This window comes from Filicampus tigris, chromosome 3 (assembly GCF_054856515.1).
Source record: "Filicampus tigris isolate MCC_2025a chromosome 3, RoL_Ftig_1.0, whole genome shotgun sequence".
In the NCBI taxonomy this organism is placed as follows: domain Eukaryota; kingdom Metazoa; phylum Chordata; class Actinopteri; order Syngnathiformes; family Syngnathidae; genus Filicampus; species Filicampus tigris.
This window is the reverse complement of record NC_141219.1, coordinates 12,346,848-12,374,732: the sequence shown is the minus strand read 5'-3', so window position 1 is coordinate 12,374,732 and position 27,885 is coordinate 12,346,848. Positions and strand designations below refer to the sequence as shown.

The window sequence follows — 27,885 nt, the reverse complement described above, 5'->3', positions numbered from 1 at the left end:
GAAGTCATCTTGGATAGGCTTCAGCTCCCTCTGACCCTGGAAAGAATACGAGGTAAATAAATGTGATGACTGATAATTGAAGGCTGTTGCATTGTGCAATAGGCTTGCAGTACGATCCCCTATAGACAGGCGGCCCTAATATTGGGTCACATATTTTACCGCATGTTTTAGATGTAGGCAACTGTATAGGCCAAATATGCAAATGAACCCAATGAATGAGCGTGTACAAAGTACAACCCAAAAAATCCCAAATCATCCTAATATAATGTTATGTCATATCATCGTGGAAGCATATTGACACACTGCTCTACTTTCCCGAACGTATGAACGCACCACACGGTTAGCCCGCGGAGGCGCGCGCACGTTCCAGCACCGTGAACAGAGCGCCACGCCGCAGTGTCAATGCGTGAATTCAACCGGTGGCTTTCCAGTGTGCGGCGTAGAGTGACGGCCACAAATGAGTGAACGTCACATACGAGATGCGTTTATTGCACACACGGGACACGCCAATCGCTGTTTGGCGCACTTTCATTTTTAGTGCGGGGGTTACATTTGTGATCCTCCATAGCGTGGGTAGGCGTGCCGCCAGATGAGTGCTCGACTGGTCTGCGTGGAAAAGCAGAGTGTGAGGCGAGCGGTCCACTGTGGTGGTGGTGGTGGTGCCTGAGAGAGCCTCCATGATTTAAGGATGCTGTTGGGAAATGCCTGGAGACAGAGATGACGAGATTTGTCGAAAGGCACTTGAACTCCTCTCAGATCTTTGTTCCAAAGGGGAAGTGCAGAGTGAAAACTGCCTGGATTTCATTTACTATTTCCGCGATTTGGCCAGGCCACGCTACACGGACTCAGGTGAGGATCAGCTCCATTAACGCTATCAAATGAATTGAAATAAAATGCGACTTCTTTAAATGTGTACATTTTAAACCTGAGTTAATTAAGTGTCCGTTTCCGTCAGCAATATTTCTCCACACATTATTTCAATGCATTCATTTTTCTGTTGCATATTACATGTAATAGGGTCATTTCTCAGTATTGCTTTGAATTTTCATTGTATTATAAGGGGATAATCATAATCTTATTAGTCCATGCTGCGCACAGAAGGGTGACATGTTTTAAGATCACAGTGCATTTTCCTGCCTACATGGTGCCGCTTGCAGGAAAGCCGCACTTGAGGTGTTCTATAAAAGTTGGATTCAGATTTGTGTGTGTTTGTGTAATCAAAATGGGTTTATCACTGGACTTCATTGAACTTGCTAAAACGTGTTGCAAAGGAAAAAAAAAGAGGTGCGAATTTTCTCAACATAGGCTCACACATTCAGTCACGTGGGAAAATGAATGGCACGTTTCGAGCACCCAAGCTGCGTGTGTGTGCGTGTGTGTGGAGAATGGAGGCAGGGAGAGTGAAGGCAGGGAGCATGCAGTGTAAGTGCACATTTTCAACAAGTCTGTTTCTCATCATTTGGTTTAAATTATTGGACATTATTCAAGTATGAATTCATTATGGATGGCTGGATATCTGTACAGTATCAGTAGGCTCGACTGATTAAGTTAACAGAACATTTGAATAACTTTATGAGTTTCCGAACAGAACGTTGTTAAAAATGCCGTACATTGATTAGCGCGGACGAGACGGGTGAGATACAATAACGGATATGCCGGGTGATGCCGTGATGATGATAAATCCACCCACGCTCTCATTTGTCGATCTCGCGCCGGGGCCTGGCGAAGTTAGTTTGTCGAAGTTGGTAGTCGGAAATGCTGCCGGAAGCCTGTTAAAAGGACAGTCGGACTGGCCTATAGGCGATTACTATTTGGTCCGGCCGGACAAGGGTAATTTTTTTGTAAAATGCCCAGCTCTGGTTAGCTATAGGAAATTTACGTGCTAGCAATAAATAGCCATTAACTTGATAGTTCGCTATTCCACGCTGACACGATCAGCCACGCAACAAACTCAAGAGTACTGTATAAAGAAAAAACAATGTGATGATTGCAAACCGCAAACACACAGTTTGAGTAAACTATATAGGAAACTGCTTTAGAAAGACCAGTAATACTGCAATGCTTCCCCCAGAAAACTTGCTTAGCCTGGTTGTTGAGAAGCCGACCGGCGTCATAATCGATATTTCATTTCCGTCAGTGTGTTGCCACAGCGGTCCACACATCCGACCACATAGCATACAAGTGTACAGTATTTACATTAGTGCTAATGGTCAATTTCATGTGAAAACATTTTCAGTGGCCAAATGAAACAGGTGATTAAAATATTGCGCTTCAACAAGCCGTGGCCGTTTGAACTCCAAAAATTATTAAGTATGTCAGTAACGACACAGTGCAGTGGCATAGCATTTGCTATCCACCCATCCATCCATTTTCCGAACCAATTATCCGCACCAGGTTCGCAAGTGTGAAATAAAGTTTACTTTGTTTGCTTTGCCTCCAGTGTGTCTATGGTGGCTGCCAGATCAGACAACAATACACGCACGTCCTGGAATCTCATCCAGGATGTGCAGTAAAAAAATCGCTCGAACTTGTCACTTTGTACTGTAATCCAGTGTCGATTAAATCCGCACGATGATCATAACCAGCAGCGAAGTTAAAATCACAGTTAAACAGGAAATGCACAGCTCATTCATCATCACAAGACGTCTAAAGCCGCTTCCTCAGAGGCGGGGCCACGACCAAACTCTGCCAGGCTTATATTACACTGGGTGAAACCCTATATGTGATATTATCGTGTCATTTTGTGTACATGGCAATAGTCTCTCATGATCATGTAATAGTTTGAGAGAAAAACGAGATTCCTGTCCTTTTTGTTGAGTTGACTACAGTGATTGCAAATCAAGTCAGAGCGCGATGCTTGCTGTAACTCAGTAAAACAAAATCCCTGTGCAATGTGCATAGATGTATGAGTAGATGAAACAATACAATGTGAATAAATGAATGCATAGTAATACTTTCCATGAGAGACTGAACTGTATATTCGTGTAAATAGTGCATGATTGGTATTCAAGCAATGCAGTTCCGTCAGGTCGCTGACGGAGGACGGACCGGCAAAAAAGGGTCAAGTGCCCAGCTCTGTTGTTTAGACACAATTAGATTCACTGCATCATCACCATTCATCGTAAACACAGCCACTAGAAACAGAAATGCAATTCAGTCCAACTGCAGGCGAGCGAGAGCTCGGAATTTCACCACAGTACACTATGTGCTGTGCCGCTGCAACATGGTTGACTTCACTCAAAACACTACCGCTTTTGTCCACATGGCCCTGCCATAATCAACGACAATTTAAAGTTACACAGTGTTGCTAAAGTCTTTAAGTGCTGTCAACATATATTGCTGTCAACTATGTTTTTTTTATTATTTTTTTTATGGAATGGGCGGTGAAAGGCCTTGGCCAACTATGGTTTGATTAATCCGGGAAAGTAAAAATAAATAAATAAAATAATAATAACTATGTCCAACAGACGGCAGCATATGATTACTTTTGGAGGAGCTCACCGTGACACAACAATGTGTTAGCACCTAAAATATGTGTCAGACTTTTGGAAATGCAACCACAAGAAGCAGTTTGTAATGATCGTGTTTTTCACATTAACGTGACGATCAAAGTGTATGTCATGTTAAATCTACCTCCCATTATTTGGCCATGAAAAGCACATTTTCATTGTTCTTGGTATTTCATAGAAGAAAAGAATTTCAGATTTCTGAGGCGTCGCGAAAGCTCAAATTATTAGCATGAAAGTAACTGAACTGTTGTGAATAAAATGTAGCTTTTCACATCAAAAAAATGTTTGTGTGAGAGACTGTGACTATTAATTATATTTGTTAAACCCATCTATGGTGTTTTGCAATGTGCGCGAGCATTAAGATGTTAGAAGGCAAGTTGTGTGGATGCTTTAAGCTGAAAAATGCTCAATTTAATTAGTGAACTGCAATTGGGAGTGGAATAAGTCTGATTAATAATGCTTATGAGTCAGCTGTGATTATTCAAAGATAATCAAAGTTGATTTGTGAGATTACACCCCAGTGGTTGTCGCCTACCTAGAGGCCTCACAAGGTTTAAAGTCTTGACGTCAAGAAAACCAAACAGGAGGATGATGCTCGATTCATAGGAGTAGCATGGATGATGTTACCTTAGGTGAGTGAAGAATCTGAACTGCAGCTACGCATTACTTTATAGTATACCATGACCCACATGTCCAGTTTTGTTCTCTTTGTGGGTTTTTATAGAGGCAAACATGGACACATATCACACTGAGGGAATCTTCAGACAAATAAGATCTCAAGAGGGAGGCGTTCTCAGATTGCCTTTTCAGCACTCGGTTGCCTCCTACACTCTTGCATCTTTGAGGGCCCCATGCTCTAAAATTGTTTCACTCTCTTTGTTGTTATACAGTCTCTGAATCCTTCCAGATGCCGATAGATTTTTCTCATGCCGCTCTCTGCCCACATGACGTTATCTTCACATGGCAGGTCTCTGCATTTGTCTACATTCCGCTTCCAAACCTCTCATATTCTGGTCGTATTCACAGGATCTCTGAGTGCAGAAAGGACTCTTTGTCAGATAGTGTGTGAAGCCTTCTGACGGTGCCCACACACAAGTCTTGTTCGCACTAGCCGTTGTGATTTAGTAGGCTCAAATTACCAGAGCTGGGCATCGGCCCTCTGTCCCCGGTTTCCGTCCTGAATATTCAATAGACCCACGTGGTCCCGGCCTGTCCTTCGCCGGCGGCAGCCAATTGGCGTCGATTACGTAATCTTTACGTCACACGCAGGTGCCGCACGAGCAGACGCGCCTCCGAACAAAGAAAAAATATCAAACAAAAACAACTGAGACAGACACACGTGCAGTGTTGTCAGCAGTGAAATAAAAAGAATATGGGACACGTCATTGCGTCTGTTGGACCCTTTTATTTTTTATCGTTTCCTTATATGTGACGCGGTATCGGTAAAGTAAATTCTCGAAGCCAGTTGGCTGACTCCGACCGACTTGGACCATGTGGGTTGATTGAATATGCAGGACGGAAACTGGGGACGGAGGGCCCATGCCCAGCTCTGCAAATGACCTTATGCAATGCTATCATGCTGAAGCCCAATCTTATACTCTTAATTCAATCTACATGCTAATGATTTAACGCTGTCTAGTGTATATCTGTGTCTATCAAGGGTAAGGCAGGAGAGGGTGTTCTGAACAAATTTAATCGTTTTAAATACACATTTTTATTTTTTATTTTCTACAAATAAACAGAGCTGGGAATTCCGTCCCAGGGACGGAACGGTCCGTCTGTCCGTCCCGGATGGATGCCCATTATGGGGACGGATGGATGGAGGATGAGAAGTCTTTTAAAAAGGACGGACTAAGCAAGGACTGAAGTGGGTTTTCATCCATCTACTCGTCCCTAACCGGATCAAGTATAATAATAATAAAAATAATAATAATGCATTCAATTAATATATTTTATTCAGAGGGTATGATGCCCACTGTTATACAATGACATCCATGCACTTGTCTGCGAGGCTCAGAATCTGTCTGTCTGCGCCCCGATCAAATTTACCAAAATCGCATTAGACTTAGACGTGGTCCAACAGACATATGGTTAGACATACTTTCTGCCACCAAATTGTCAGATGCACCGGACACATGTCAAAGAACTCACTCTTGTTGCACCACTACCCCCAGTATGGTGCAAAGCAGTTCTGCCAAACTGGCAAACAGGCACAGCGTTCAGTGCGCCTACACAAAAATAAGGATATACCAGGATTTCCGCATGTGCCGTCTACAAAAACAGAGCCCAAAGCTACCATTATGTTGTGTGAAAGGTAACAAGTGGATCCACAGGTGCATTGTCTCATAGGCCACCCAGTGAAGCAGCATTTTATGGTGCCTGTCACTTTACGTCAGTTTGCATCGATAGATTAACAAAAATACATGATCTCTCATAAAATAAAGATTTTTTGGACCAAATACGTGAAAGTGGATAATTTCATCCACATGGGATGGTTTGAGTGGTTGACAAGATTTCAGGTTTTATGTCAAGCTATACACTGTAGATCCTGATCTCTTGCAAAATAGCATTATATGTAACAGAAGACCGAATGTGTAGGAGAAGATAAGTATTGGAGCAGACAGTGTGACTTAATACATATATGCAGATCCTTTGCTTGCAGTACAGTATCAAGCGTGTGACCCACTGACATATGGCAAATGTTTGCATTCTTCTTTTGGGATGCTTTCCCGGGCTTTCGCCACAGCCTGGTTCAATTGTTAGTTCCCAAGGTTAGTCCCATGAGTTTCGACTTAACAGGTAAATTGCATGCGCATTAGCGTTTACAGTAAGTCTGGTGGCTGCCCTGACCAGTCAAAAAAGTTCCACTGCTTGCATCTTATGAACACATTTGTTGTTTTGAGAATGAATTTTGGTTAGTTAGCCAGCGTAAGCAATAACATTACCTGTACCTATATAACATGTATTACCGTAGTTCTTTTGTTTTATGAGCAGATAGATCCTCTTTCCCCAAACCTCAGCCTTTCCATCACTAAGTAAGGTTAACCTTTGTCTCGTTAGTAATAATGGGCAATAAAACACACTTGGCAGTCACATGTTCTAATACTTTGCTCATAGAAAAAACAAAATGTGCTATCTATTAAGCTTATACTATCTTGATCCAATCTTCATTTTAACCTTTTGATGTCAAGCCCACATGTTTTCAGTCTACAGCAAAAATAAAGTAATTGGCCTCACTGTTTCATTCCTTTTTGGGGGGGGGGGGGGGGGGCGCGGGGGTGGTGTATAGCTTCCCTAATTATCCCAAATCTCTTTGCGAGAAAGACATAAATATGAGGGACAAAAGTAAGACGTTTCCACTAAGATTTACCATTTGACATTGGTCCAAATTAGGATAGTTTGGACTTGACAGACGTGTATTCATGACAGACAAATGACTGAAATGTGGCTCATTATTATGGTAATGGATATCTTTATCAGCATGACTGGTCAAAAGGCTGCTGCTACTTTGACACTTTGTGCCAAACAGTGTACAATAAGTTGGTGAATGCCTCATTATTCTACCAGTGAAAGTGGATTTCACCACTTTGTTCACTATGATTTGGTGAACTTCAGTCATTTTGATGAATTGTTCTTTAAAAGTGGCCTCTTGAAAACCCCATACAAATCTGCTCCAAAACTGTAACTCTATAAACTATACCGGCTTTAATGACCAATAGCATGCAGCAGAGTCAAGACACTACCTGAGTTCAAGTCTGCGCCTCACTGCCCTCCCACAGAACGAGGCGAAACAAGCCAATAATAGGTATTGTCAGAATGATACAGCAGACTGCTTTTATTACAAAAACTGGACAGGAGAATATGTGTGAGCATGAGATGGGAGATGGGAGGGTCAGTTGCCACTTCATCACGATCGCTAACAATTGCCAGCCTGCTTTTCCCAATCATTAGAAACAAATAGCAATCATCTTCACATATACCCAAGCTAGTTTTCCCTGCTGCTTCTCAACAGTTGTTGCCGGGCAACAGTTGAGTCCTGCACATGCAGATTAAAATTGTAATAAAACAATATTAAGAGCCTTATTTATTTCATCCAATAATAATTAAATAGCAATGCTTGTGAGTCCCAGCGAGAGCGGACACAATCTTTGAACAGCCATAGAAAGAGTATTAATAAAGGAATGACCACACAATGGAAAGCAAGCTACCTATATAATACTGCATATATATTATGTTACTCTAGGTCCAGAGGTACCATATGATTTTGCCTTTATACACCACCATAATGGATTTGAAAGCTCAATAAAGCTCAATATCCAAAGAATACCACATCACATTATCACAGACAGTGGAGGTGTTAATGGCGGATTCACATCATTTATGTTACAGCATGATATATGTGCTAATTTCATGTCTTGTGACTATATTTTGCCTGCCAGTGAACATAAAAGGTGGTGCTAAGACATAGCAACCATCATTCTATGCCAACTAGAATTATATGTTATTTTACAAAGACAGATGCTAATTAGAAGTTTTCTTTAAAAGCTGAACAAAAAGTGGTTTTATGCGCAGGAATAAACCGTAGCACTTGTGTCTTGATGCAACAGAGATTTTCATTTTGAAATTACAATCACACTTATGCAGATAACATACAATTATTGTATGTGACAGCTTGTGTTTCAGACTATTATGATTCAGCAATTTCTTTTGACATATTTTATTCATCCCACACAAGACATTTAAGAGAAGAAATGATTCAGAAAACCTTTGATGAATATTTGTTCGCATTTCATCTTGCTGCATGGGGACTAGCACACCCCCTGTTGGTGCAAACAAGTCCACCATTAAACAATGTCATGCTGTCTAAAATAAACAAAGATGAAACACTGTTTTAAAAACATTACTGGTAAGTGTCTGGTTTACTTTAGGTAAATGTTAGTGTATCTCAACATGAATGATAGTGTTTTACTGCCATTTGTGTTTTTGTATAAGTTTTTGATTTTTTTTTTTCTTTTGTATTGATACATGCTGTGAAGATGACAAGTCATTCGTTGTTTGGAAAAGTATTGAGAGTAACAGAGCATATTAACTTCATCTTGCTTTTAAAATTAATATCTTGCAATGCACAAACAAGTTATCAATGGAAACATATTAGCAAACTATCACAAACAACAATGATCTGCAGGATTCCTCATATTACATAATGTGGCGAAGGCTCTGTCCGCAAAACTCAATCATAAATCCTCACTAGGCCGATGAAAAAAGTAACAGTGTATATCAGTCACTCACGAACAAGAAAGGAAGTCAAAAACACAAGCACTAAGGGCACTGAAAAAGAACACCCCTGCATCTGGTGGGACACTGACCCATGCTCCTAATGCAGAACCGCCATTGTACAAGAGTATTGCATAAAAACACAAATAGTCACCTTTTGTTTAAATTCCCGTCACTGCTCTTTGTCTTGAACAGATGTGTCGGTGAGTCTGCTGTCACTGGTCGTAACAGCCTGTGGCTTGGCTCTATTTGGGGTCTCCCTCTTTGTGTCCTGGAAGCTCTGCTGGATACCATGGCGGGAGCGTGGTCTGTCCCCCACGACCAAGGAGCCCCACGGGGGGCACCTCAACCCAGCCATGAGCCCTTTGCCCTCACAGCCTGTGCCGAGGCAGCCAGTTTACACGGCCGTGGACCCCCCGACCCACACCCGCCGTGAGTCGTCCCACTGCTCCATCGCCAAGGAGCCAACGCCAATGGCATCGGTTGTATCTGTGGAGGCTCCAGTAACTCCTGTATCCCCCCCTCCTGTCGCCCTTGCCCCACCGGAGGCAGCCATGAAGATTAGTCACACGTCCCCAGATATTCCACTAGACGCCCAAGAAAAAAGCCGTGAAAACGGGGTTCATACCAACCCTCGCATTCAGAGACAGACTACAGAACCCTCACCCTCCGGGCACTCCATGTCAGAAATTGGGTCAGTTATTTTAGCAGATACTGTGTAATTTTTATTTGTAACACTTGTGTCACTAGTTCTCAATAAGCTATGTTTTATTATAAAAATCATAGGATACAGGAAAAATCTAGGTGAAAGAATGAAGTGTGAATCTTAATGACAAAATTCAAACATGTGTTCAGTAGGAGGTGGGAATGACTATTTATGAGCGTGCGCAATCCGGCGAGTATCTAAATTAGGAATGTTCAGTCTTGGCAAATTAGTCCTATACTTTGCCTTCACTCTAATGATATCTACTGTTGATATTCTTTGCCCACAGACAGGGTTCGATACGCCGGCATATGAACCTGTCAAACCCCGACTTCAATGTAGCCCAGTTCCAAAGGCAGGACTCGCTCACAGGAATGGGACTGGGCCTGGGGCGCCTCAAACCTGAGCTCTACAAACAACGTTCTCTAGAAGGAGATGACGGAAGTCACAGAGGCGGAGGATGTGGGTGCCTCCACTTCATCCTCAAGTTTGACTGTGACCTGGAGCAGTTGATTGTTAAGATCCACAAAGCAGAGGACCTCCCAGCCAAGGATTTCTCGGGAACCTCTGACCCCTACGTTAAGATCTACCTGCTGCCTGATCGGATGACCAAGCATCAGACCAAGGTGCACCGCAAGACACTAAACCCTGTGTTTGATGAGGTTTTCTTGTTTCCTGTGGCCTACTCAGAGCTTCCCACACGCAAGCTGCACTTCAGCATCTACGACTTCGACCGATTTTCACGACATGACATTATTGGTCAAGTGGTTGTGGACAACTTCCTGGATCTGGCAGATTTCCCACGGGAGACAAAACTCTGCCGGGAAATCAAGTACGTCTCCACGGTGAGTAACCCTTTAAAAATATGAAGCGGCTTTAGAAATTCCAACTCCCTTTTACATTGAGATCTAAAAAACTTCAATTCATGATCTTTCCAGCCACAAAATCAGTCTTTTAGATACAGTGCAATCTACTGACACTACTCAGGAAAATCACCAATAATTGCAGACATGAAAAATAATCTTGAATGAGAAATTATTGTGACAAGATCTAGATTTTGAAGTCCTGTGTCCAGGAGCTCAAGTTCGAACTTGAACAAGGTTGTGGCAAACTATGAACCTTAATGACAGTTGGACTTAGAAATCGGGCGTCGGACAACTAGTCTGAATGTAAAACCTGAAACATTGAATAATCTATATGTCGTCAAATTAAAAGGGACTGAGAGAAAAGAGAGAAAACTACCTCTAAAAAGTAAGTCAATTTTTCATTGATTACTGCAGATAATCAGTCTGTGATACCAAACGAATGAAGCACTGATGTTCAAATTAAAAATTGACTAATTTTGCAGCTCTCAGCTGCAAACTAAGAGGAGCAATTTAGAGGTGGCTTTGGATAGATGCAGAAGCACTTAAGCTTCTAATGTTATTTCTTCCTCGCCTGGAGTTTATTTTTTCTGTTTATGATTGAAGCAGTGAAGATTTACGTGTCATTGTCTGTCATTTGTATCTGATAAATCACATTTGGCCTGAGAATTCTCCATCCCAGCAATGACAGCAGTCACTTTAACAAGCTTGTAATAGACTCCCATGTGCTTGCAATACTGTATTTGTATTGACACTCAGAGAGGTATTGATTGAACAGTGTTTATTATTTGTGTTGGTATAGATATGCACAACATCACATTGAGAGGGCTTTCTAATATTTTGATCACCTTATTTAGGTACGCGAGAGGGTGGAAATATCTTATATCTATATCTCTATATCTTCTTTTTTTTAATTGTTCAATGAAAATCTCTCTGCCAGTGTCGATAAAAAACTACATCACGAAACATTACAAACATGAACAAATAGGCCAGTATTTAAATCAATTACGGTCTATTTTTATGCATTCATTTTTCAGTAAGAATAAAATGTCCACTACTGAGGGATTGGTTTCCTCAAACAATTAAATCTCTGAAGAATAAGACTAGCCACACAAGGACCAGAGGAAGCAATGCTGCTCTGTAAAGAAGTCATTAGCAACTGCTTAAACCTTCTTGTGCTTTGTCTCACTGGAAGAAAAAGGAGTAAAAGCTGCCCCGTGTAATTGCAAGATCTCATTTGTTGGAATTACAACCTTTAGCAAAAGCAATCACACTACAATACAATGGCTGAGCATAACTTCTCAAAAAGCCATTGAATGCATTTTATATTTACACAGGGAGCTGTTGCTGGTTCGGAAGTGCCAGTCAAATATTTTGGCCTGCTTAATTGGGCCAAAACAATATCAGTAAGCAGTTGGTGCAATGATCCTAGTAGGGTTTTCCCCCTCAACCGCACTCTTTTCCGAACCATCCAAAACGGAGGGTGTGCTGAAGGCAATTTTAGTCACATTTGCTTACATACTGTATTTGGATGTTGATGCTGATATCAAGTTTTACGAGTAAAACAGTTGATTTCCTGGCCTCATATTCATCTGAATCCCATTTCCTCTACCATTACAGCTGACCTCTAAGAATACTGTTTCTTTATTAGTGCCTCTAAACATAATCTGCACACTGTCAACTTTGTGCTTTCTCCAGACAACACATGAAAGTACGATGCATGCATTTGTGTTTACTCACAGAGAAGCGGCGTAAGAGTGAATAATTATAGCGCGAGCACAGATGGGTGTCAGTGTCAGCTACATTTGTCATCTTCAATTCTCTAATATGACTTTGTGATGGCGGCTGACCTTTCCCCCTGGTGGAATCTCATATCCCGTATTTGATTTATATTAACCTATTGGCTTTTGTTCATTGGAGCATCAATGATATAAGCTCCGACCGATTGGGGGAAAAAAAAAATTGACTGAGATGTTGTTCTGTCAGTGCATCACAAAGACTTGAGTGGGTATTATATTTTGCAATATTGATTTCTGTGCAAAATCTGAAATGATGGTTGCTTATAATGGGTGCTGCCATTTCCCCCATATTGATTGTTAATCAGCGCTACAATAGAATGGCATGCATGATGCATCAGTAGAAAATTACTAGTAGTCTGGTGCTCACTAATCATATGTTGATCTGTTTTCTTTATCACTGCTGAGAGCATATCTCCAGCACACACACAGCACAGCCTGTTGCACACTGTGCACAGTTTGCTTTGTCGCAAAAGCCAACAATTTTTGTAAATACAGGTCATCTCAGCAACGGAACAGGTTGCAGCCATCAGCAGTTTTTGCGTATTCAGTTGAATGGAGTGAAAGTAGAGGGTAATTGCTGCTTCAACATTTCCTGTGACACTGACCATGTGTTTCATTGCCACATTTTACAATTTGTTATTGCAACACGATTGGAGAAAACTTACACTAAAGCACAATTTTAGTCAAACGATAAATGCATGAATGGCATTTTATCCATTTTATTATGACATTTCAGGTGTATCGGTAAAACAGTATGAAATAATAACGTGCAAATGTATACCCCTCCCCCACAAAAAAACTGCGAATACAAAATACAACAAAATTAAACTGCTTTGTTTTGCACAGACCATGACATTTTAAATATTATTCATTAACACAACTTCTTAAAGTATGTTGATGGATTTCTTGTGATGGTGAAAGCAATTATTTCCAACTGCTCATTTAACAAATAAAAATCATTAACTCCAAATTTGGCTATGTTATGTATACTTTTGGACCTATCTGTACAATCTTCAGTCATTCAAACATCTATAGGGCATGTTACTAAACGCAGCCCTCCGTAACTTCATGTCAAACCTCATAATCTATGAACAAAGGTCACACTGATGATGAAAAAGAGATAATAGTACAATGAAAGATGCTGATATAGATTTTATACATACAATAATGTTTAAACAGGTCTTTTAATGTGCTGCAATAATTCAGTGGAGTTATTTAATAAAGGGCCATGAATAATTAAAGCTTATTAAATAACATTAGCTGCTCCTGCAGTAGTCATCAGCACTAGCAATACTGCAAGTGCCTTCTCTTCCCACTTGATTTTGCATCTTAACGGAGAAGATACAGTCCTTTTTGCCTCGTCCATTTAAGCAGGTAGCGTGCCCATGTGATTAACCACAGCAATGCTTTGGCTGAGACTCAAACATCTGGCCATGCATTACTCAACTGCCAAGTGTGTAGCTCCTTGAAATGCCCACTTGCACAGGTGAAATTCCACCTCAGAAATGTTCGGTCTCGTAACAACAATGGTTATGTGAATCAGTTCAAACCAAATCAGACGACAGTTTTTCACCACACATTTTTTGTGAGCTGCTTCCTACCTCTTCTTACAGAGTTATTTTAAGAGCAAGTGATAAGTGGGCTTCTGCCTTTCTCCATTCAAGCAGACTGTAAGTCTCAATCTGTGCAGAAGCATGAACACGCCTTAATTAAAGCACATTCCGAGCCATTGCCCGACACACTTAACCCATGCCATACAACAGTAGTGACAAAGTAATGACCATTTTCCTGTATTCAATATTCATCCTATGAGTGATTAAATTTGATTTGTCTTCTTTTAGGACAATGTGGACCTGGGTGATCTAATGTTTTCTCTGTGTTACTTACCAACTGCTGGAAGACTGACCATAACAATGATAAAGGCTCGCAACCTGAAGGCCATGGACATTACGGGTGCATCTGGTAATTAGAAGTCTAACTCTGAGTCCCAAGCCTTGACTTGTGTCCTGAATCTGTTTAATTATGGCCTGTTTTCTTTTACCCGCCCACCCTCCAGATCCATACGTGAAGGTTTCTCTCATGTGTGACGGTCGCAGACTAAAGAAGCGAAAGACCTCCACAAAAAGGAACACTTTGAACCCAGTCTATAATGAGGCCATTGTTTTTGATGTTATCCCTGAGAACATAGAGCAGATCAGCCTGTTAATTGCAGTGATGGATTATGACCGGTAAGAAATGCCTCCATCAATTCTCACTCTGGTTTCGACTGCTTTGGCTATCGCACAACACGTTAACCTGCTTTCCTTGTTAGTCATATTCGACGTTATGTACTGCAATGCAGTTGTTGACCATAAAATATGCCTTGTCTTTCCTCCTGTGTGCACAGAGTCGGTCATAATGAGGTCATTGGTGTGTGTCGGGTTGGCAACGATGCAGACAACCTCGGTCGGGACCACTGGAGTGAAATGCTCACGTACCCCCGCAAACCTGTCGCCCACTGGCATCCTCTTGTGGAGGTGATGACTTTAATAAGATGTGTCTGTTATGTGTCCCTTGTACAGGTAGGAGGATTGACATTTTCAATGTTCTGCCATTTGTCGAATACTGAAACGGAAAGTCAAGCCAAACATATTTTTCTCAAGAATATGTTCTATGCAGGCCCACTAGTTGAAACATAGAATTCTGATTAATATTGTGTTTGCGGTACTATAGAACATCACAATTCTGTACAAAAAGGTACAAAAGGTGTACAACCTTACCAAAACATTTGGGAGAATTACGCCTCAAAACGTGTACAGAAACTTGGGAGGTAAACCCATTATCACAAAGGACATCATTCATAAAACCACAGCGCAGCTCTCTGTAAACTGTCAAGACACAATATGCTGCAGTGTAAGAATGAATGACATTAACCCATAACAATCTTGCGGCAAACACCCTATAATGGCTAACAACAAAACACTGTTATACAGGTACTGAAGTGTCTTTCAACGAGCCCTGATCTGGATCCTGTTGAACATCTGTAGAGGAAGCGGAGACGTGCAGTCTCAAGAAGGCATCCTTCAAAACAGAAGGAGAGCAGGAGACAACCAAAATAGCTGTTGATAGATGAACAGGTCTCAGTGACAGTTAACAATATTTTTTTGATTGAAAAGGTTGTGCAACAGCACGTTCAGTTTAGGGTATACCATCAATTTTGTCAAGGACAGTTTCATTCGTTTGTATTGTCAAATGATTTCATTGGCCCACAAAAGTGCCCAACCGCCGTTCGTTAATTTTCAGCAATATTGCACAGATCTACTATTGCTTTGGTCAGTTTCACGAAAAACTCACAATGGTCCTTGATGTGGAAATTGTTTTTTTTTTTTTTTTTTTTTTTTTTTTCCTTTCTTCAATTGGCGAGTACCAAAAATCATGCCTAAATGTGTACTATAAATTGTCAGTTTTGATTGACACTGTCAATGAGGTATTTATCTAACAGTTATGTATTGTATATGATTGTTAATTGGCCTTCCTGTTTAAATTTCCAAGTCTGGGATTAATGATAAAGAAACACCGTCATTTCTGGATGATAAAATGCACCTGATTAAATGCCACCAAAGCCAAACTTAGCCATATAAACATGGGATATTTGCAAGGAAAGACATCACAAAAATACATTTTATTTTAAACTTGTATCTATTTCAAACATGTTTGATTGGTAATTTCACTGGTCAGATGTGACGAGACTATGGGTAAATCTATTGACGAATTGAAGCTGGTCAGTAAAAATGAATAAATAAACATCACATTAAAAGCCGCAGCTTTCAAAAAGTCGAGAAAAGGTTGTGGCTTATAGTCCTTAAAATACGGTACAAACGGTACGGAGACTTTCAGTCTTTGTAAAGGTAGATTTTGAATGAATAAGGGCCAACCCGTATTCATTATTTTGTTGGTGCACCTAATGAAGTGGCCAGTGAGTCCACATTGGCAATGTGCAGAAAATGTCCAAGTAAAACAAATTGGAGCCTGGGCTCCGTGGACGTATTTTGGAGTCTAACCTCAGGGAAAACAGGTTCAAGTGTTTTGGCTCTGGGGAGACAGTTTGAAGTGGAGCGAGAAAAATAGCTTTCTCTGCCAGGCTTGGCTTTAATTTGAGAGCCCATGCCTTTGAATTAATTATCTGCAAAATCGTGGAAGTCTTTTGTCAGAAAGAAAAGAGGGCATTTAGAGAATTCATCACCTCATTAACTTGCTTAATGAGAAAGGGTACACTGCTGGTCAGATTCTATTGTCATTGTGAATGGTGGCAAGTGGACCCAAGTACAGAAAAAGCAGGCATGCACTTTATTTCTTAACTAGAACTTTCAACTCAACAAATTTCTCAGAGGTATTGGGACTGAGCTGAAAGTGCCCCAAAAAACTATGGCCCAAAGACTCTAAAATAATGCTTGGTATGTCACATCATATCATTGTGAAGAAAGACATAATGCATATACACCCACTTCGGAGCTGTGAGTGCAATATGGATGGCACCAGAGTAATGTCAATTGATGCTTTTGCTGGATTTCACAAAAATGGAAGGCATACATTTTAGACAGCTGACAAAAGTACAAAAGTACGCTACTAAGTCACAAGGCGCTGCAGGGCACACGCAGACAAACAAACATTCACACACAATCGTACCTAGGGACAATTTAGAGTGTTCAATTAACCTACCATGCATGTTTTTGGAATGTGGGTCAAAAGCAGTGTACCTGGAGAAAGCCCACATGGGGAAGAGGAAAATGTGCAAACTCCACACAGGAAGGCCAGAGCCTGGAATCAAACCCTGCACCTGTGTACTGGGAGGCGGATGTGCTAACCAGTGCTCCACCGTGCCACCCTGGAGCAATACATTCGTTTAAATAACTTGAATATATTATTGTATACTTTTCATATTCCGTTTCAATACATATTTATTTAATTTAATATTAGGAACAATAAAGACACCAGTAATGATAAATTGAGTACACACCTTGGTTGAGCATGTCACTATGGTCAAATTATTTCCAAGAGGTACCATCATTTTTGTCAAGGCACGTTGCATTATTATTATTATTTTTTTTTTTTTTTTGGGGGGGGGGTGGAATAATTCTGTTGGACTATAATTAAAAATCAATTTCAGATTTTGGGGGATTTATTTTCACTTTTTTTTTTTTTAAATAGAGTGGTACCAACAATTTTGTCCACGTGTAGTGTGATATTTCAGGCCAGCAAGTACCATGGTTGAAAAAAGCACTATACCTCACGTATCTGAAAGAGACACTTACTGTATTCGATTGAGCTTAAGTCCTTGAGAGATGGCATGTGGTTCTTTCAAGAAAATGTACAGCAAAATGAGCAGTAAAATCAAAAGAAAAAAAATGAAAGTGAAGAAGACTCACTCCTATAACAGCATTAGTTTGAATGTTGGTCCCATACCAGTCATTCAATAAAAAATGGAATTAATTATAGCTGAACTTGAAACAAGCAACTAAACCAGCTAACAAAAAACCTGTGTCGAACAAGCAAACATGGTAAGACAAGAAGACCAAACAGGGGAGGAGACAAGCTAAAGGGTGTTTGAGCTAATGAAGGGAGCTCAGTGAAACTAGTTGAGACCATGCTCTCAACATCATTAATAGCTTCTCATGTTTTGTCCTGATCAAAAGGCTCCCTGCTTTCCTTGTGACTTGTACCAGTTATGTCATTTTAAATCGTTATCAGCATTCTTATTTTAAATAGCACAGTGGGAAACTAATGAGAGGGAAAGGGGAAGACAATGCCTTGTCATGATTTTGGCCTAAGGCGAGAAGAGATGGATTTTCTTCCACTGGAACTACATCAACTTCCTCTGGTCAGGTTATATGGCTGTTTAATAGAAAAAAAGGTGATGTGCAACGCACTTTTCTGGAATAGTCACACTTTCTTTGGATTAAATATAAAGAGAAGGAAAAATGGAAATATACAGTACCATCTCAACATTTCAAAGGCCTCCCCATCCAAGTGGATGGAAGGTCGGTTTGCGTTAATACAGCAAATAACCAGCAGGTAGCAGTACGGATCCTTCAATTTTGTTGACCTCAACGGTGGCCTAGCAAATGAGGGAACTCTGTGATCTTGTTCAATTATGATGGCATTAAAAGTGCCAGGTTAAGAAGGAGAACCATCACATTCCTCACCATTAATTAATGTTTTAACACTTTTACATGCATACTGTACTAAATGCCATCACAGTACTGAACATGGCCAGTACAAGAGCAGGGGGCACAACACACACTTAAGGGCACAACACAACAAAATATTTGACAAATTCTGTCCTATCAGTTTCAACAAGGCCACATATTTATTAAAATGATTGGCTTGAGACAATAGCCAGCTACTTCAAGTTTGCTGCTCTAATTTACAACCTTTGCTAATACTTGTGGTGGCCAAATTCTGATTGTTGCTTATTTGTAACAGGCACCTTCAGTCTAATCCAACTTTTTCTCACGATACAGTTATGGAAAACCTCTTGTTCCAGTAACCTTCAAGTCTTACCATAGCAGGTTAGCTCTTTTGATAACGCCACATGCTAACAAGCTGAGCCCAACAACGGCATAGAACACCAAGATCACTGGGACACACAAGTTACTTTTGAGCTAAAATATAAGTGGAAAACAGCTAAATGCTGAATGTCTCATGAATGTAAACAGACTCGACCCTACAGCACTGCCTAGGAGCACCTATAGTATTCAAAATACCAGCATTAAAACATGAATTGCACATTTTTCTGAAAGTCATTGATACTTGCACTTAACAAAATCTTCTCAATAAAACACTTTGTAAAAATGCCTTTTCAATTATTGACGCGCAATTTAAAACCTTGCTTCTTGTTTCTTCAGTTTGTTGACTACGCTTTTTGAAAGAAGCATCTCAAGATGTAAATATAGGTACAAAACAAATGCATACGGTAGTTGTCAACAATCACAAATGTGGCCACAATTGTTTTTTTCTGTATATTTACATGGATCATACAGCACATGTTCAGCAATACAATCATCTTCCAAAATATAATAATAATAATATATCTATGTAAGAAAAAAAATGTCAGAACATTTTCAGAGCTAAAGTACTGTTTAAAACACAATATTTGATAATAATCCAAATGCATTTAAAAAAGTATGAGTGGTACCACCTTGGTTGGGAGTTTTATTCAGAGTCTGCTTTATTTAAAGTCAAGTGTTATCTTTGGGGAGTCACTATGTTTGCCTTTGAATATCACAACACTTATACTATTAATGTTTTCATACTGTGCTTTTTTGCAGTACCAGGGGACCACAGGTAGTAGCCAGGGAGGTTCCTGTAACTCTCTGAAGGCACCTCCCTCTCCATAACCCAGAATAACATTTTACGTAACATCTCGACAGGCCCTCGGCTCAGCCTTGGGCTGCTGTGGATTACTGCACACGCACAATGAAAAGAATGGTGCAGCCATCTAAGTTATTTGAGGATGGAGAGACACAACTGGATCAGTTGCATGTTGAATGATCGCATTGACGGATTTTCTTTTCTTTTTTTTTTTTTTATAAAGAAATTTGATGTCTGTCTTCTTGGGTTTACATGAGTCCCAGTTTTTACATTGTCTAGTTATTTGTCTTTATCTGAGGTGAATCTGTAATTGCACAATGTTCTTTACAACCAGTCAAACTGCCTTTCTCCTCTTTCATTTGGTGGTGATTGGTGCATGAGGTCTTGCTTGTTGAGATATCTCCCCTGGTCTGTTTGTTTGTTTGTTTGCTTGTTTGTTTGTTTCCCTCTAATTTGGGCCTATTATGTGTTTGTTGCTGTGTAGTGGAAGTTGATTTCTCAAGAGAGTGTTTGTCAATGAAGAATAAAAATACTAAATATTGTCAATGAATATGATAAAGTCAAATACAGCCATCGTGAATCCAATTTTACCAGCATAATTGTTCTCTATTAAAATGTAAAAAAAATATATATAGATATTGACATTTTTTTTTTCATTCCTTGAAACTCGTGTCCTTGTTTTACCTTCAGAGCAGATTTGAATATCTGTCAAATATACTGAGGCGTATTAGGCCCACACTGAAAGAAAAACAATGATTCAAGATGAACAAATCAATATGAAGTTATTATCCTTTTTAGAGGAAAAAATGTGGTATTACAAGCATAAATCTTCATTAAACCTCAAGTCAACCCCCACAAATTATTCACAAGAATATGTTCTATGCAGTCGCACTAGTCTAAACACAGCATTTGGGTCAATATTGCCTTTGTGGAACATGACTTGTACAACAAAATGCACCCGTTTCCCATCTCAGGAGGCGGCCATTTTGCCACTTTCTGTCGGCTAAAAATGACATCACAGTTGATCAGGCTCAGGTAACTTCCAATCACAATCACCTGCTTTCTGAAGCTGAGTCATGATTGGTCATATATGTATACACACACAGGCATACACAGGCTATATCCAGGCTCGAAAAGCGGTTTCACATTGCAGCTTGTGAGGCATTTTGTACTGCATCAAAACACATCGAATGTATTGCAAAACTGAGAATCAACTGCCTAGTCAGTCTCCAAAAGCTTCGGTGGGTTGGACGCGCACACGCTAAAGTGGAGCAACATGCCAGTCGGAGATCGAGGTTTGCTTCAAATCCCTGGGATTAAAAAGAAGAAGAAAAAAAAAAACTCCTCATAATTAGAAAGTTTCTCCTCAAATGAAGTCATTGATTCGCAAAACTGCTCCGCAAAGAACAAAACATATTTCAAACATTGTGTGTGTGTATATACAGTATGCATACAGTGAACGATTTATCTAAAACGTGGAAACACATCACAGAATACAAACTGACTCATAAGGCTATCTCTTGCAGTGTGCCATCAGATGGATTTCAGCCCTGGCACAATGGACGATATTAAATGTGTTATTCATCATTTGTCAAGATGTTGTTCAACTCTAAAATGACTGGCTTATGGAGGACTTGTTCTCTTTTGCATGCAAACATGAAATGGTTGAAGGTGATGCCGTTGTTGGTCTGGAAAATAATAGCAGATTTTTTTCCATTGTAATCAGTTCAAGGTTGACTGCATATTTGAACATTAACACATTCTTTTTTTTTTCTTCCAGTTCCTAGACATGTGGCCAAACAAATGTTCTTTTATCGTTTTGAGATTGCCACGTCTTTCTACTGTGCCTATGTGGATGTCATTTTTAGGCTAGTGCTGTTCTGTTTTACCTGTTTAACGGAGAGCGATTACAGTAAAGCATTGTAATTGCAATCAGATGGCTTTCATTTATATTTGTTCACACACATCATACGTTTACACTTAGTCTTCGTGACTCATGAGGGTTGGAAATGAGCAAACATATAGTGATACTTGTTTCACTACAGTAAAATGCCATATAAACAAATATTGACTCTTAATACTGCGAGGGACATTTTCTATTTGTTTGATGAGGTCAAAAAAACTTTCACTGACCATAATTAAAAAAAAAAAAAAAAACTATAGGGTAAAGGATACTTTTTTTACAGCATACTGAGTACTGAAGCACTCATGCAAATTAAAATATTTACACTGTAAAATATCAACTAGACAAGGGATTGTGATGAGACAAAAGAATAAGAAATACAAAAGCTATCCTTTGAAAAGTACGAGTTGGGAAATGCATGCAAGAGGGAGTTGACATGTCACTGTTAAAGTTAACAATAACCTTAGAGTACAGCACGACTGATGCTAGAATGAAGCTTGTCATATTCTCTGAACATGTTATATTCACAGACTGTATATTTAAGATACTTTATTAACTGTGGCTGTGGTGCAGAACTACGTTGTAGTGAAATTCGATTATAGCAAATATGATATCAGAAACTCTCATACAACACTGCGGATTACGCCCTCACTTCATACCATTAAATGAATAACTCTTGAGCAATGTTACTTGGTGTACAGTGTTGGGATCACACTGGGACATATAAACTTAATTTCAGAATTAATTCAGAAATGACACATTTCTGGAAAAGCAAGTAAAATTATGAGGAAAATGTCTTAAAGAAGAGGTCAACCCAAACATGTTTTTTTCAAGAATATGTTCCCAGCAGGACTACTAGTTGAAAGGGCATTCTGATTAACATTGTGTTTGTGGAATATGAGTTAAGCAATGATATCGGTTTTTAGCCATCTCTGGAGGAGGCCATTTTGTCACTTCTGTCGACTGAAAATGGCATCACAACTACCCAGGAGCTGTGATTGGTCATTGCCTGAGCCCTGGGTAGTTGTGATGTCATTTCAGTTGACAGAAGTGACAAAATGGCTGCCCCCAGAGATGCCTAAAAACGGTTGGATTAACTCTTATTCCACAATCACAATATTTATCAGAACGCTTTGTTTCAACTAGTGGGCTTGCATAGAACATATTATTGGAAAAAAATATGTTTGGGTTAACTCCCACTTTAATGTAATGGGATGAAATCACAATTGTAACTTGACAACCGTCCTTATTTTAAAGATATGATATGTTAATGCTCATGATATCAAGACTTCTACCTTTAAAAATTGTGCAGGTGCACCTAATGTTGTGGCCAGTGAATGCAAATCCGAGTTCAATTAAAAACCGAGCTTTTTCATCTTTGGCTCGCATTGATTTTAATTATCACAGCCATATCTCTGTGAAGGTATCTTTCGATAGCTGCTTTAGTGCGTCAGATTTCTACATGAATAATGTACATCCCTCATATGAAAGTCAAGGGTGTCTTTATGCCGTGGACAAGTGTGGCCTTTATGCGTCCGCACGAGCTTGTTAATAACCATGAGCTTGACCTCTCCACAAATTCCCGCTTCTGATTGCAACTTTGCTTGCGTTTTCAAAGGGGATAACGTGCAGAACAGTAAGCAAAGAAATAGGGTTGGACGATTTTTTTTTTTTTTTCCCACCACAGGTGGTGTGTTGGTTGTTTGTGAACTTCTCATTAGTGGGTGCTGCATATGACACCCGTCTGCTTTAACAGAAGACGAAGTGAACAGAGGTGAGAGTGTTTCTTTACAGAACATCTCTTTTGGTGTTATAATTATCTGTCTGACATTTACAGTTAGTCAAACACACTGCAGTGGCAGAGAAGTCAGCATGGCCTGTCAAATGTGAAAACTATTAATACATATCATCGCTGTCCCGTGAAAAACACTTCTGTCCATTTCTTTCATTTTTCTTATTTTTATGTGAGTGATGTTTCTGCGTTACAGACATCGCATTAACGTGGAAAATAAGAAAAATGAAAAAAATGGACATACGTGTTTTTCACAGGACAGCGACAATATGCTACATGTCTGCTTACTGACCTCTTCCATTCCGTTTCATTTCCGGTTCTGTGGTCATCATATTGACATAGGCAGTGACATTTTTTTTTTAATTATTGTGTCATGCATGCAATCGAACGCCCAGCCCGCAGGGTCTTATAAGACACCAAATAATCAGGATAACCTGACACCAGGACCAAGAACAACAACAGTAGGAGCAGCAATTTATGTCAAAAACAGTCTTCTTTTCCAGGCATTTGATATAAAATGTGTGATTGTAAAAACATCAAAAATCAAAATGCCATTTAATCTTTTCCTTATCTGACCAATAGAGCATATCAGGGTTATGTCGTCTTCAAACTTAAGAAGAAGCTTGGGCTCCTGTTCCAAAGTTGAAACTCATAAATTCGTCAAGAAAAAAAGCCTAAATATTCATATTCATGAACATATTCTCAGGCAAATTAACTGGCAGCTTATTTTCATATATCCGTTTCCTGAAATGCATTATTTGTGTTTTGTTCTGGTTTATGGCAAGTCTCCATTTATGGCACAATGCGTGTAATATATTTAACATTCTTTAGAGCAAATAAAGATTCAGCCCCCCAAAATTATATCATCTGCATACAATAACATGCTCACTCACATTAAAGACATTCAGCCATAAACCTAAATTGGCTTCCTTTATCTCTAAAGCTAAATAATTCAAAAATAAAGCAAACAGGGTTGGGGAAAGTACATCTCCTTGCTTAACTCCAAACGGTGTCTCAAACCAATCAGTATACATATCATTAATTTCAACACAATCCATTGGATTTCTATAAAATGTCTGAATTGCTTGGTTAATCTTCCTTCCATTAGTTTAATGGCAAGCAAATCCATGTTTACCCAATCAAATGCCTTTTGAAAATCAAAATCAACAAAAGATACAAATATGGGTTTTCCCTTCAAGCCGAGTACTTATAATAGATATTAGAGAATGTATATGGTCAGTACAAGCTCAACCTTTTCGAAACCCATTTTGTTCATCAACATCATATTGCCCCCTTTCAACATAGCTTATAAGCCTATTATTTAATACAGAAGAGTAAAGTTCGTAGATGGTACTGAGTAGACTAATCCCTCTCTAATTGAAAGGTATTCTCAGGTCATTTTTGATGACTTTGGGATTGGCTTAATCATATATTTTAAACATACAGATGGAATTAAATTATACTCAAAGCATTTTTGAAGAGATGCAAAAGAACATCTAAAAGTTTTCATGACTTTTGGATCTCATTTGGAATACCTTCAAGTCCGGAAGTTGTATTTAATTTTGCTTTGTCTATAGCCTCTTTTACTTCCTCCATGGAAATATCACAGTTCTGAAAGATATTTCAACAGTATTCCGATGTCTTCATATTCATCCCCTGCTTATATTTTAACTGACATAAATCATATAAGTCATATTTTCCATCAATGATTCCCATCTTTGGTGCCACACAAAGCCAAAGAAAAGGCAAAACATTTTCAGATCCTGCCAACAATGCCATTATGTCGTGGAAAAAAACAAACAAACATATATACAGTATATATCATGTACAAAGGAAGCCATCACCCTTGAGGCGGTAGATAAAAAAAACATTTTTCGTGCCAGTGGTTGATCGCGACCTCAGCCAACTCAGATAAAGTTAAGAATTAGTTCTCCAGTGCACTTGTGGAGATTTTACTCCTTTAGATGTTCACTGAGCTGAAGTGTCTCAAGATTTGCTGCCCTCAAATGTTTCCCTCTGTGGCTTTAGAGGTGCAATTTTGTACAAAATGTTTAATATGAGAGGCGGCACGTTGGTCGACTGGTTAGCACGTCCGCCTCACAGTTCAGAGGTCATGGGTTCGATCCCGGCCCCGGCCCCCCTGTGTGCGGATGGCATGTTCTCCCCGTGCCTGCGTGGGTTTTCTCCGGGTGCTCCGGTTTCCTCCCACATTCCAAAAACATGCATGGTAAGTTGATTGGACACTCTAAATTGCCCCTAGGTGTGATTGTGAGTGCGGATGTTTGTTTGTCTCTGTGTGCCCTGCGATTGGCTGGCAACCAATTTAGGGTGTCCCCTGCATACTGCCTGAAGATAGCTGGGATAGGCTCCAGCACGCCCGCGGCCCTTGTGAGGAGAAGCGGTATAGATAATGAATGAATGAATGAATGTTTAATAGGCAGTGTATAAATAAAGGACAGCAGAATGTAATAGTGGTTTAAACATCGGCCTCACAACCGGGAGATACGGGTTTCAAGCTCTGTTGAGACAAATGAATTGCATAATTGCCAGGACATAAGGAGAAAGCCTGAATAAGAATGAATTTGAAATTATAGCTCATAAATACTTTTATCCTATCACAACCAGCACTTCTTTACTAGTTAACCTAACGAGAAGTGATGGAGTTTGAAGAAAATGTCTTTGAGATGTTTCCCTTCACATGATGAACATAAAAGAGGAGAGACAATGTTTGTTAAAGATAAATGTACACCCGTTGATGTAGTCAGTAGTCAGTGTTGATAAATCACAGATGTAGAGATCAAACAATTCCACTTGCGGTTCTTCCCATGTCCTGGTTTCCTTCCTTCGCAGTTATAATCGTCTTCTAATTCTCCCATTTGAACTCACAGGTTTCACTGCAAACGTAATGACTGCTGCTTTTAATCTACAGAAACTGTTTTTTTTTTTTTTTTTTTTTTTATGTGGCACGGCTGGTTCATCACATTAACACGTTTCAAATCATGATCTGTAATATTAATAGTGATAACAATCTAATAGTCTGTATCTGTACTGGATCATTGTAAAGCACAAGACTTTTTAAAAGTAGTTGACATTCGTCCAATGATTGTACATACAGTGGCTATAAAAAAAAAGTCTACACACCCCTGTTTAAATGCCTAGTTTTGGGTTTTGGCAGAGAAATCATTTCAAAAGTGTTTCTATCTTTAATGTGACTTATAACCTGTACAAGTCAAATGCAATTTTGTAATGTTTTCAAAAGGGGAAGAAAAAAATAAACGATTTTGGTTGCAAAAGTGTGCACACTCTCATACTGTAAATGGTGCGCACTATTTTATAGTGCCTCTAAATACATTTCCCCCAAATTCTAGATGTTCTTGTGTGCTTTGTTCTTTTGATTTTTAGGAGAAGTCTGACGATGTTAGAAAACTATTGTTTGAAAACTGACTAGTATTCAGAACTCTTCATAATTCCTTCCACCTTGACGAAGACCCTATAAACAATGATGCTACCACCACCATGCTTGTTGTGTATGCATTAAACTAGGACTGTCACTATTGGATATTTCTTTAATTGATTTTTTTTCTATATTTTACACTGGGGAAAAAATAGAAAAAAAAAGTGCTGTATTAGAATTTCATGCTAATTAAAGCTAAAATTGGCATGCTGATTCCAAAATTGCAGGCATTTTTCTAATTGTAAATCAAGTGTTATTTCCACATGAGCTTACCCTCCAGATAAGCAAAATTATACTGATTAGCTGTAATAAAAAGAGCTGATTAGCTACGTGGCAACTTGTTTGTCACAAATGAGACGGTGCAGCAGGGCCGGAGCCTGAACGTGGCTAATGGGTGGGACTGGAAAAATCAGGGTGGGCCTGAACGTTTCTCTCCCTGAGCACAATCCTCCTGTCTCCACACATGGCACATTCAAATAAAACGACAAACTGAAGAATATGAAGTTCAGATGTTCCTTAGACAACCACAATTATGCCATTTTTAAGATTCAATAAAAGAAAAATACAACGAAAGACTAATTAAAAAATAATTCAATAATTTATTAACAATTTAAAACTATATATTTCTTTTCATTAATCCCACTGGGTGGGCACTCTGTCAATCTGGGTGGGCCTGTGCACACCCAGGCCCACCCGTGGCTCTGCCCCTGCGGTGCAGTGAGAGGTGTGTGCAGCCCCCAATAGGTCAGTATTATCCATATCTGCAAATGGATAGCTAGCATAGCAGGAATTTTGAGGATTAGTGCTGTCTTTTCTCTTAACCTTGTAACCATGGGCATACCGTTGTAAGGTATATTTTGTTTTATGCTGTTTTTTTAGTTTTCAAAGTTGTAACTATTCCATATTAGCGTTTTATTTACATGCACATTTATTTTCTAATGTTTAATGAAACGGTCATCCTATAGCTCAAAAAACGTCACGTGGAAAAACTGACATCAGTTTTGGATTCCGCACCCAAAAATTTGTTAAAAAACAGTCAGACCTAACTCAACAAAAATTGTGTTCTCCAGTTCGCCATCGATTAATCAATTAATCGCATACAATTTTATTTTGCATTAAAGTGTACAGTATTACAAAATGTTTTTTCCAATTACCCATATTGTTTATTAACCAATTATTGCTGTTTATTCGATATTGTTTAGTGATTAAAAAGATCTACGAAACAACAATCAAGCAGT

At 39.4% G+C, this 27,885-nt stretch overlaps 1 protein-coding gene and 1 long non-coding RNA gene across 3 annotated transcripts in view; one reads left to right on the top strand and one right to left on the bottom strand.

Moving 5' to 3' along the window:
* LOC147149930 (uncharacterized) overlaps window positions 1–27,885 on the bottom strand; it is a 408,789-nt gene that overhangs the window by 117,721 nt on the left and 263,183 nt on the right. The window lies entirely within an intron of this gene.
* On the top strand, window positions 383–21,430 carry syt9a (synaptotagmin IXa). The gene is made up of 7 exons (XM_086026693.1): window positions 383–849; window positions 8,979–9,477; window positions 9,776–10,331; window positions 13,990–14,110; window positions 14,205–14,376; window positions 14,535–14,664; window positions 19,456–21,430. The coding sequence occupies exons 1-7, from the start codon at window positions 702–704 to the stop codon at window positions 19,522–19,524; spliced, it is 1,695 nt and encodes a 564-aa protein (XP_085882819.1). The 5' UTR covers window positions 383–701; the 3' UTR covers window positions 19,525–21,430.